The 12542-nt window shown below is 37.8% G+C and overlaps 1 protein-coding gene across 1 annotated transcript in view; it reads left to right on the top strand.

Annotated features, from left to right (window-relative positions):
• Positions 1-12542, top strand: part of CA10 (carbonic anhydrase 10) — a 149976-nt gene that overhangs the window by 130019 nt on the left and 7415 nt on the right. The window contains exons 6-7 of the mRNA XM_058039021.1: positions 8601-8696; positions 10086-10158. Of these exons, the coding sequence (XP_057895004.1) occupies positions 8601-8696; positions 10086-10158 (169 nt within the window). The remainder of the gene's footprint in view (positions 1-8600; positions 8697-10085; positions 10159-12542) is intronic.

Genomic DNA, 12542 nt, shown 5'->3' on the forward strand with positions numbered 1-12542 from the left:
TACTTTTTCTTTTTTTGTTTCTGAAATCAGTTGATTCTAATTATGCTACGACAGAGCTAAAATTCAGAATGCAAAGACACAATTTAGCTGTTCAGAGAAAAGGTGAGATACTGCAACCTGCCAGAGCACTTGAATTGATTCTTCCCTGCTTCCAGAGGCACTTGCAATGGCCACCTGTGATTTCCCCAGAGCGATGCAGGCGCTGGAGCAGCATCACTGCCCTTTTCCATCGTGACAAAGCAGAGGCCTGGTCTCAGACTGGCATTCACTGACCCCTGAACCCCACTGAGACAGGAAACCAGGGTGTATTTAAGGACCAATTTGCCTCCCTAGGAGATGCACACTGGGGGATGGAACAGCTGGATGGCAGTAATAATGCTGGAAGAGTGACACATTTTAAGTGACAGAAAGAAATGGATCAGAAAAGGTCAGAGGAGAGGTTTGGTGTTCATAAAAATGGGAATATTTGGGTTTGAACATGCGCTGGGGAAGTGCCACAGCTTGTGTGGCACATGCAGTATCAAAAGAAAGGCTGGAAAAGAGCAAGGCTCAAAGGGAATCCAGCTCTGCTGGGCACAGACAGCCATGGGCAGGGCTTTGATTTCATCTTGTCATCTGCTGCCACTGTCCAGAGCTGACAGGGGTGATGGGAGCAAAATTTCACTGTGTTAAATGAAGGTGGGAAGCCTCAGTTCTGTGCAGAAATATAGACTGACTTGATAAAACAGCTGAGTTTAATTGGAATTACAGGGGGAAAGTAGACAAACTGAAATTTGGACTGGAGCACCAGAGCCAACAGCATCTTTCTGTTATGTGGTTGAGAGATGTAGTGCCCTGAAGTACTAACAAATGCATTTTTACGTCTCATCTTGATAGACTTAGAGATTTTTTTCAGGAAATGTCCTAAAAATCTCCACCTTGATTTTCAAACTCACAATTGTTTTCAGCAAACCTATTTCCCTGGTGAGTTGCCCTCTTTTCTTCTGCAGCAAATTTCTTCTACTTGACTCCCAGTTCTGCACAAAGTGATTTACTAGACAGATTGCATTTTTTTTCCCTTCTGGAAAGTGTCAGTTTCTGAGCAAGATCAAATAACCTTCTGCACTTCAGTATTGACTAATTTTAATTATTAAAACATTTCTCCCAGGAAAAACTCTTCATGCTGTTTGCTGAGAAACCAGCAATTTTTAATAGGATTAAGGGACTTCTTGAGGAATCTGGGAACTCTGTAGACAGAATTCTGAATTTATACTGGGCTCACACTTCTACAGCATTTTTTTAAAGTAGGAAGAACTAGATTTTTTTCTTTGCCTTCTTTCTATGTGTCTCCGTTTAAACTTGAGATAATGGGCTTTGCAAAGCCTAGAGAAAAGGGGCACATAATTTGGTATGCAGTAAAACTAAATTGTATATATTTGAATGGTTTATACAGCTAAACACTTACTTTGCATATATATTAAGCTTACTAAAATCAGAAATATATCTTTTATTATTAATCCTTTTAGTGATACGTCATCCCCCACTGACAGTTTAATATGGAATCCTTTCCTCACAACAGCCTGGCAAATTGATATTGTTAAAGTGTAACGGAAAGAAAATAACAGCTACATTCCTACTTGAATTTATCACGTTTTAAGTTCTCATGTTTTCACATCATTGACAAATTATCTGATGTTTTAGCAAGGTAATAGGATAATTACATTGTTTCTACATAACTCAAAAGCTAAAAAAAACACTACCTGCGTTTAAAGTAAAACACAGCTTTGCCTACAGACACCACAAACCAGCCTATCTCACCTCAACAACAAACTGCTTACTGCAGGATAATGAAATTAAATACAGGCTTAATGATGTAAGATTGACAAAGTAATAAAGTTATAGAGAGAGCCAACATTATCTTCAATTAGGTGTTTACTTTCGTTGAAGAATTCTTAGCATTACAGTTCAAAGAGCTGGATTTTTATCTCCAGTAATTTTCAGCTCCATTTCATCAGTGCACTAAGAGAAAGGGCTGTTGTTTTTGGTTTTTAGGGTTTTTTTGTTTGTAATTTGCTGTGCTGTACTGGAGGATATGGTACATAACAAAGACATTAAATAAAGGCAGAGGTGTCAGGTGCAGCACTCTGTCTGTTTGTCTGTCTGCCCTTGTCCATCATGCCCAGCCCCTGAACAGAAATGGAACTGGAGATGGTTCTTTAATAAGGTGGGCTCAGAGGTCTGGTGGATTTTGGAGAAGGCTTGAACTGCTAATTCCTCTGTCAGTGACCTCCTCTGGCATCCTGTGTATTCAACGTCTCAGGGCAATGCAGTGAACAACAGAAACAGCATCAATCACCACTTCCCCACATTCTTGACATGCAGGAACCATTTTCTGCTGGTTTCTGGGCTCATTGCTAAAGAAACAGAACTCCAGCAGAAATACAGAGCACCATTATGTAACTGAATCTACCAAATGGAGCATTTATATCGAGTTCATCATCATGGTGGCTGACGATCTGCAGTATTTAAAATGAGAAAACAGTTTAAATGCAGTGTTTAGTCAGAAAATCCTGCACAAAGCCAGGAATGATGATAGACTCATCTAATAGTGATTTTTTTCCCTACATTACCCTTATTCTCTCTTAAGATACAACTTTTGCAGATGACGGATTGGCTCGGTGCCAAATTACAGCTTGCAGTGAAATTCTGCATCAGCCAAGACATAATCAACATTAAGCATTTGAGCCTCAAACTTCAATTTGATCCTCACACAAAGCAAATTGCAGAGAAGTGTCATTTATTGATGTTTATCCAGGTCTTGCTCATCTGCTAACGGTGAGTGACAAGAGTGGTTGAGTGGCAGGTCAGCCAAAAATACCCATGTTTGGAACAGTTGGGTTCCAAATGACACAGCAATGACTCCCCTGTCAAAAACCCTCCCCAAGGCACTCAGCAGCCAGCAGCCAAGGAACTCCTCTGTCCCTCTGAGGCTCAATTTGGATTTTTCTTTCCTTGAATTTTCTGCTGTGTGGAAGGGAGCACAAATAGTTGTAACACTTGCAACAGTTCCAGCAGCATTTGGATGTCAGGAATCCATCACCACTCACTTGTCACCGACATCTTTTCATAAAAACCCTTTCTTTAGGATTTTTCCCCCTTCTGAGAAGCTGTGGCCTCAGCAACAAAATGTAAACAGTGGTTATCTGCTGCTGTGGAATGCAACAGGTGCATCTGGGATTGGTCTCCTGTGGATGTTTGGATTTACTGACCACTCACGGCAGAGCTGCTCTTGCTTTCTGCCTGGACACAGAACTTTGTTATTCATTCCTTTTCTATTCTTAGCTTAGCTAGCCTTCTGAGAACTTTTCTCTCTATTCTTTTTAGTATAGTCATAATGTAATAAATATCATAAAATAATAAATCAAGCCTTCTGAACATGAAGTCAACATTCTCGCCTCTCTCTTCACGCTGCAACCCTTACAAGCCCTGCAACACTCATTTTTTTTTCCAGCCTATTTACGTAATTTTTTTTGTTGTTGTTGTCACAAAGGTGAAAGTCCTGAAAGCAAATTCTGAGATAAGCACGGCCAATATGGTCTCTTCAGACAGCAATTTGTACTTGATACTGTAGTCCTGGCGATGCTTAAGAAAAAAATCAAGTTTTAAATATTACCTGAACTAGTCTTGTTTCCTACTTGCAAATAAATAGTATTCAGAGTATATATAAATATTAAGGAGAAAGACTTAATCATCTACATTTCATTTGGGTACTTTTGTAAAAAATATTTTTTAGCTGCAGTGGTTGCATATAAACAAAAAATAAGGCTCTGTTAGAGTCTTATTAGGCTGTAACTTACCAGGTCAGCAGCCCAAATGGCCTCTAGAAATAACTAGAGAAAACTACTTCAACCCTAAAGCAAGTTATGGCAGAGCCTTTTATATATTTATTATAGATTTATTTCTAGGAGCCATAATACATGCTGGAAATAACACCCCATGTTAACATGCTACCAAGGAACACTGGCTGAGGCTCGCTGTTGAACACTCTTTATTGCAAGTTAGTTCTTGTTACCAACTGCTCTAACAAATTGGTTAGACGCCATTTATAGCTTCAGTGCTAATTCCAAACATGCCATTATTTCTAATAAAGTAGATTTTGCAGCCAAGAGTAGTTAACCCAACTGTATTTCCACTTTACTGCACGATTATTGCATTTCTCTACTCAGCTGTCTGCTCAGAAGCAGAAGAAAAATGAGTTCCTTCCATGCATTCTTAGTCTTACTCTTTAAAGTAAAAAATAATTCTAATATTGTTTATTTATCTAGGATAAAACACTTGACATATAGCTATAAGTGTGGATGACAAGCCTGTCTATTAAACCAGTTATTTATATACATTTCTTTTAAATCAAAAAATAACTGTCAAAATCAGTAAAAAATGCAAAACAAAGCACATTTGTCAGCAAAAGACTAAGTAACCTGCATTTTAATAAAGAGAACATCAAAAAGAGTTAAAAATTTATTTCAAGCAACTGGTTTTTTTGCACTTCTCCTTAGCTTAATATAGCCAAGTTATTTTTTTTAAACAGATTTTAATCTTAAAACTGCAGTAATTTCCTAAAGTGCAAAGTAAACTGTAGTACAGGTGATCATCTACAATTCATGTTATCAATTTATTAACAAAGCAAGAGCACTGCATTGCTGTATGCGTATACATAAAGAGTAAAAGGTACATTTGTGGATTAATTAATAGGTAAAACCACCTTGTCAGACACCAGCATTTCATGATTGAGTGCCCTGGGCATGAAAAGATGGTTTGGTTCTTCAAAGATAAGAAAATTTTCCTGGATTGGTCCAGGCAAACAAGACAAATCAGGAGCACAGAGCTGGTCCGTGCTCTCCCAGCTGGTGCTATGCCTTTCCACAAAGCAGGAGGTACATTTAATTTAATTTAGGACAACTTTAAAAATGGTTTGTCAGTCACACAAATTGCACTGATCTCATACCTGTTCATACCCACAAAATTAGTGCCATAAATAACTCTTGAGTTTTACAAGACCTGTAAGAGCAATTATATTTTAACAGTGGAATAACTGTTCTTATTAATAGCTTTTAACTCAGTAAAATTGTTTTTCTCTCCAGGCACCCACCGTGCAGAAACTACATTTCTTTTGCTGTTTTTATTAAACTTTGGAGGAACAAAAATGCATAATTATTTTCCTTAATGATATCCTAGCTACTTCTTACAGGAACTCTGAATCTAAACAAACATTTAACCGGTCTTCTTGAACAATTTCATTTGCTTTTCTTCCCTGCTGTGCTGGAAACACACTTTCTGCTCGCTCTCAATGAGGAATCCCGACAGTTTCTCAGATAGTGCAGCATACCATAAATACTGTGGTTACAGATGAGCTGTTTCCTGCTGCCATTTACTTCATGCTTTACTTCTCTCATCATTTACAAATCAAAAATGCTTATAATTTTTCAAGTGAGAAAAAAGGGTACTCTATTATTCCCAAGAGGACTGTGGAAAACTGTGTGTGAACTACTGCAATATTATAAATTCCCTCAGTTTCCTATTGCTCCATTTTTGCTTGCAGCAGAACACGGGCAGTCCTGAGAGGCTAAAAAGCTCTGTTTCTGATTCTGGTCTTGGTCCAGCGCACATTCTTGGGTGGTGGAACAAGGCCACGTTCTGGTTTTTCATCAGAGAGTAATTAATCTTACTTAATCTTTTTCCTGCAAAACAGATCTTCTGTAGCTGGAGGAAAACAAAGAGGTATCACTTGTTCTGTGGCAAATTAATCTTAAAGGGGGAATCTTCCTAAGAAAATCAGTGGATTAAAGCAAGATTCAGTATTGCCTTTGAGCCCTGAAACCCAAACTAAACTCAAAGGGTGCTTTCAGCATTGTAAATCTGCTCTTATTCTGATGTGCTTTTAATACAGTGTCATCATTTGAAAAGTGAGATTTTAATATATGAGCAATTTTACTTTTGTGACTTCACCTTCATAGAAGATCCCAGTAATATTTTATACAGAGCAAATGCTTACAGTTATTTTAGGCAACTTAAAGAAATTATTCTCAGAGGAAATTTAATAGGGAATTATGGTTTTCTGTCCTGTTGTATTCTGTGTTTAAGACACTCGTTCATTTGAATCTTTCTAAATTAGCCTGTTCCATGTGAGAAACTTTGAAAATTATGCCTCCTTAGATGGTCAGCCTTTTTCTAAAGAAAAATAAACATAATAAATTTAACCATGGTACCATGGAAACAGCTTTAAAGTTTATTTGGGAGCAGGGAGGAAGGATACAACTCCAGCACAGAGAAAGTGACAGGTTTGAGAAGAAAAATAAAAGAATGTCTCTTCATTAGGCACTGAGACCTTTGTTTGGGACAAATATCCTGTACATGGTTGTATATACTTGAGGGGTTTTATTTCTGTAAGTGCCATCAGTCGAAAAAAGAGCTTGATGTCGGCTCAGGGTTCCCCTGGGTGGAAGGAGAATTTGTCCCTTGCTTTTAGCCATTCCTGCACCCACCATTTTGGTTTGTTACATAAAATGAGTTTATCTAATTAATTGTTATTCTGGGACTTTGTACAGAAGGAGGTCTAGTCTAAAGCAGATTTCATCACTTATTTCCTTGATAATTCACAAGTTAGTTTGGCTGCCAGGATAAAGAGTTGTACATAAAAAGACAAATATATGACTAAGCCTAAAAATTTCAGTGAGTGCACGGTCCCCAGAGCAGGGATGTTATCAAAGTTCAGTAGTACCACAGAGTGATGATGAATGAGCATTATCACCTCTGAGGCTGTATGAGACCTTCACTTGGCCCTGCTTTCTGACTGTCAGAATTTGGTAGAGGACTCCATTGGCTCCTTTGACATTTTTTAGATAGTTCCCAATTGAGACAAGACAAAAGTAATTGAAATTAACACATTATAGCAGTACTTTTGACCCTCACCTTATTTTTTTGGTCTCTGAACTGCTGGCTGTAAATAGCAAAGCTACACACCAAAAATCTTCTGATTTTACCAATGCAAATTTTCTCTTTCAGAGTTTCCACTGCCCCTTTTTACATCTATGTACAAGCACTAAAACAGCATCACAAAGGGATTTCGGGGATGGTGAGAGGGCAATGCTTGAGGGCCTTTTATATAAAGCTGATAAGATATAAGATTCACTTAAAAGAATAATACGTTTTGCAGGCAGGGCATAACGTGGGAAATAGAACTGTTTGAGTTAATAATTTATTTCTTACCCTATCTTGGACTGGGATAATAATGGTATGGGTTACACAAAACTTGGGATATTGTTATAATCAGATCAGCATGGATGGCTGGACTTATCCCTTTGGGTGGCAAAGTAAGGTTTAGTCTGTGTAACTTGATTGTGTACTTCAGATCCTGTAGGAACATCATTCCTGCAGAAAAATGCTCACAATTACATTTCAGTACTAAATAACCAGACCTCACATTCATCCAAAGACAATTTCACCAACACAGGCATTAAACCCTGTTTCAATGATGTTTAGGGGTTGGTTTTTTTCCCTCATTATAAACCTGGACAGCACATTATAATGAAATTTCTTTACTGGCAGTCTTAGTTTTGTATAGTTTGTATAGTTACAAAGATTACCAGATATAAACCAAGTTAATACTGATCTTGTTCACAGCATGTAAGTCCAGAAATTTCTCTGAACAGCCTTTGGAAGTATCAGCACATGAAAGACAGACCTGATTTTTAAATGTGAACATCAGGCCGCTGCTATTCTGACAATGCCAGAACAAGAAACCTTCCTTTTCTAATTGACATCTGAAAACTGAGAAAGATCTTTAGGCTAAATAAAGCTGACTAGCTTTCATCTGTTCAGAAGTACTTAACTAGAGTTCATTAAATTTGTTCATCTTTTTTATAAAAAAAGAAAAGTTTGCAATGTAAATTGTAACACTGTCTGGTGATCCCAGACAAATCAAATATCAAGGCTCTGGGTAAGATATTTTACATAGGTAGCGAGAGAAGGGAACTGTGCCTTTGTAATTTAAAACTTCCAGCCAATCATCAAACTAAAAAGCAGAAGGAAAGCTGCAGGTGCTAAGGAGAACCTGGTTAACAATGCAGTGAGTGCTTAACTGTAGGAGCCTCTGTAACCAAGTTTGCAGAATCTGGGGCAAGTGATTACCAGTACTTTGAATTCTGCGAGTGGTGGTTTTCACAGTTCCAAACTCATATCCCATGTGTTTCCTCAAATATTTCAACCCCTGATTCTTCTGTGGTTGGCCTCAGGCTGCAGAGCACGGATTGCTTGGTGCCCATGGCAAGTGATGGAACAGGGAGGTGATGCCAGCCCTGCAGTGCAATCTGGAACTGGATGTGGGTGAATCCAGTGGCTGGCAATTTAGAGGGAAACATGCTGGTGCTGTACCAGTTGGAGCCAGATGGTGACTGAAATTGTTAAGATGATTTGTGCTGCAAATGCCTGAAAAATCACCCTGCTGCAAAGTACCCAAAGCAGAGATGGGATCGCGGTACCAACCAAGCAGTGTGCGGGTAGTGTTTGCAAAAACTGTATGGAGTTAGTGGTTAATTGTAATCCTTCCCTTCACTCTTTTTTAGGTTCAGCTGATCCACTATAACCATGAGTTGTACACAAATGTCACAGAAGCTGCAAAGAGTCCTAATGGGTTGGTGGTAGTTTCCATATTTATGAAAGTAAGTATTCTGCATTAGAGATTCCTAATATATAGACAGTAAATTTTCCATGAACTGTAAATGCAGGCGTTTGACTCCTAATTATGCTACAGCAATGCCCAGAAGCTCTGATCTGGAATCCAGAGACAGCTTCTTCCTAAACTGAGCATGCCATCTCTTCTCCAAAGCTTTTACAATATAAAGAAAATTAAAAGGGGTAAGGGAGGTGGGGGAAAAAAACATCTTGAAACCATGCAAACTGAAATAACATTAAAAGTAGAACTTCTAGTATCTTGCATTTCACAGAACCACAAAGGCATGTGAATATTTTGTCTCCATCCTGTTGCACTCAAGGTACATATTTAAGTCTATCATTTATAGTGATCTAACACTAAACTCTAAATTTCATGGTTTTCCCAAGCCTCTTTCATTACACTGGAGAAACCTTTTGTCTCATTTTATAGAAAAAAATTATTTCTCCCCTCCAAATATTGTTTATATTCTGTCATTATGTATCACTGTTTCATCAGTCTAAGAAAGTGTGTATTTCTGAGTAATGCTGAAGTTCACCTCATCACACCTTAGGTATGGGATATCTATTATTTCCCCTCAGTACTCTAAACCCATTTCATAAAGGTCCTAACAAAGCATTAACCTCAGATATAAAGTATGCATTTCACAGAGTATACTGAATAATTAGATATAAAAGGGCAGTTTTCACATGGGTCTAATATTTATGAAATATATTTATGCTACCTTTTTTGGGTGTTTTTTTTTTAAATCCAAAAAGTATTGTATTATGACCCAGCAATCTGACCTGCATTCATGAAAAAGGCAAAAATTAAAGAGGAGACAGAGAGAATCTTATCAATATTTAGAAGTACCTGCAGGGAGGTGTCAGAGGATGGACCAGACTCTGCTCAGGGCTGCTGAGCAACTGCGGGGTAGAATCTGACACATGGAAAGTTCCACCTGAACATGAGGTGTTACCTCATATATTACCCAGACATAAACCAGAGGAAGAGAGCTCTAATTTGCAATCAAAATAGCCTACTGCAAGGAAATTATATTTATCAATAAATAAAATAATGGAATACTAGTGAAAATCCTGCCTAATATATCAACCACCTGCAAATTTCATCAAAGCTGTCGGAGGAGAAACCTGTGCTCATGCTTTTATTCAGGCATTGATTTCTGTTCACCCTGTTCCTTGTGTTTTATTTATTCTACCAACTTTCTATCAAGCTTCATTAGAAAAACAAGTGAGTAATTATTTCCTTCTCCCACAACAATGAAAAAAAGGAGAATTCAACTGGAGCACTATGAGAGAGTGTCTGTGTGCACACATGGAAGAGCTGCAAGGAAATGTCTGTGAGAAGATTTTGACATTGTGCATTTTCTCTTCTGTAGGTATCTGAATCATCAAATCCATTTCTAAATCGTATGCTTAACAGAGACACCATAACAAGAATAACATATAAGAGTAAGTTTCTTTTCATTTCCTCTGGAAACAGCTGTGTTCTTTCACTATCAAATAACACATTTAGTGATCCTGAAACAAGAGGCACCTCATTATGGGCAGTAATTCCAGGTTTGAATTGTCAGGAACTCTGCATGATAAACTCAGGAATGTGAAAAAGCTCATTAGGTCATCAATTTATCAAATGAATTTTGAACTTCAAAGTCTGTTTTACATCTGAAGGTGCAACAACAAATTAATGAAATGATATTTGACACATACATATACTGTATTCACACAGAATGCTCAGGAGAACCTGTCTACTGTTAGCAGTAAAAGGGACATGTGTAGCAGCCTGGATTGTATTGGATCTGGTTATGTCAAGATCCTGCACAATTCACTGGATTTAGTATTCATCAGTGTTTTCTTTTTGAAATAAAAGTTACAACATTCCTATTCAATTACTGCTGCATTTAACAGATATAGAAAGAGGTTATTAACATAGCTTTTATATTTGTTATATTCTCATTTGAAAAGCCTTTAACTGATGATCCTCAATAATTCCATGTTCATATATAGACCTTGTGGAAAACCGGAGCTTAATTAAGATATTTTAGAGAAAATAATGAAAAATACATATACATAAATTAAACCTCTTCTCCTGAAAACCTCATTTCCTTTGTCGAATATTCTAAGCTGCTATGAAGTTTGTAAGTTCAACAGTAGCAGAATTTAACTTTCAGAAAGTACACAGCAAGGGGATAACACAAATAATTCCTCGTTCTCTCCTGCAGCACACACACCTCCATACCACTGAGGCTACTCTGCTTTTACCTGAGAGGCAACAAATCTCGTTACACCTTTAGTCCAAATAAGAGGCTTCTATGATAATGAAACTCAGTTCTCTACAATACCCATGGAAAGGAAGGCAACAGAGGGTTCTGCTCAGAATGTTTTATCCAGATTGTTCTATCAGTATCAAATGTCATCATCTCTGCATGGAAGAAGCAGATCAGTCCCATTTTTAAACTGCTTGTCCTGATTCCTTGCAAAAATGCAGCAAGGATGTTCTGCAAGAGCTTCCTGCCTACCAGTGCTGCTGCAGCATCTTGGAAACAGGGAATTATTGTTAAGGCTGAGAGCTTTTTCCAGCTCCTTCACCCACAGATTCTATATTCCCAGCTTCTGGGAACCAGCCAGATGTTCTCCCATGGGGCCCACCCTCCCAAAACTGAATATTTCATTTGTATGCTGCATTTACTGTGAAAACTCCTCTTCTCTGGAGCTGGCAGCATCCCACTACCTCCCACTGCTTGTTTTGTCTCCTTACAAGGGAAACACGACTCCAATCTCACCTAATTTGGGTATTCTAAATGAAATTTCTCATGAAGATGAACACATAAAACACAGGCTGGAAAATCAGTGATTAACAGAATTGCTTTAATTTTTAACCACGGTTTTCGCTAAGTTTATCCGTTAAAATTAAATCACTGGTAGACACAATGCACACAATATTCCACAAGGCATTGGGTTACTTACTGTAGTAACAAGTATTGACTGTGAATTTTTAGTGTAAATTGGGAACATGAAAGTGTTATTGAAAGTAATTTTGCAGCTGTCTTGCATGATGGATTATAGCACCATTGCTGAAAACTAATTTTACCTCTTACACTGCAAGGATTTCTAGTGTGCCTTTAGTAGCTGGAGTTCTGCAGCTTCTACTTTAGGGCTCCACTCTTGAAGTCAATACTCAGCACAGTGCTGACAAAATGCCCACGCCCCATGTGCTCAAGAGGAGCGTGGAGGGAATGATAAAAAGAATGCTGGTTCAAAGTCAGGACAGTCCATAACATAAATAGAAGGTTTTGTTGGTTTTTTTTTTTTTAAAGAACAGCAACAAAATACATTGCTGTCTCTCCTGCTGCATGAAATTTCCACATGCCAAGAGCATTAAAAGGGAAATTTCTGCTCTTATGGCTACAGTGAAGTAAGTGGACCTCAAGGAATTTTTAAGGAGATTTTAAATGTTTCTTTGGTTCTGTTATCGCAGCCCAAAGAATTGACTGTGAGCAAGCTGAAACAAGGGATTTTTCAAGCAGATTTTAGTCAGAAGCTGTGTAGGTATCTCAAAAGAAAACTTTTTTATTATTCCTCATTAAGTGTTCCATTTGAGGGGACAAGTTAGTTTTCTTTCAAAACAGTTATGCTACATGAGCTTTCATCCAGTATTTGCTTAACATCAGGGAAAAAATTAACTTTTTAGATTCCCAAAATTCCACATAAAAATTTGGTCTTCTCATTGTCTGGTAAGCAGAGAAACTGAGGATCTCTTAATTTCTTGCCCTGTAAATCTAACCTAGATCCTCTTCTGGATTATCATGATATGAACTTTGAAATCAAATGTACCT

This window comes from Melospiza georgiana, chromosome 21 (genome assembly GCF_028018845.1).
Source record: "Melospiza georgiana isolate bMelGeo1 chromosome 21, bMelGeo1.pri, whole genome shotgun sequence".
Lineage (NCBI taxonomy): Eukaryota > Metazoa > Chordata > Aves > Passeriformes > Passerellidae > Melospiza > Melospiza georgiana.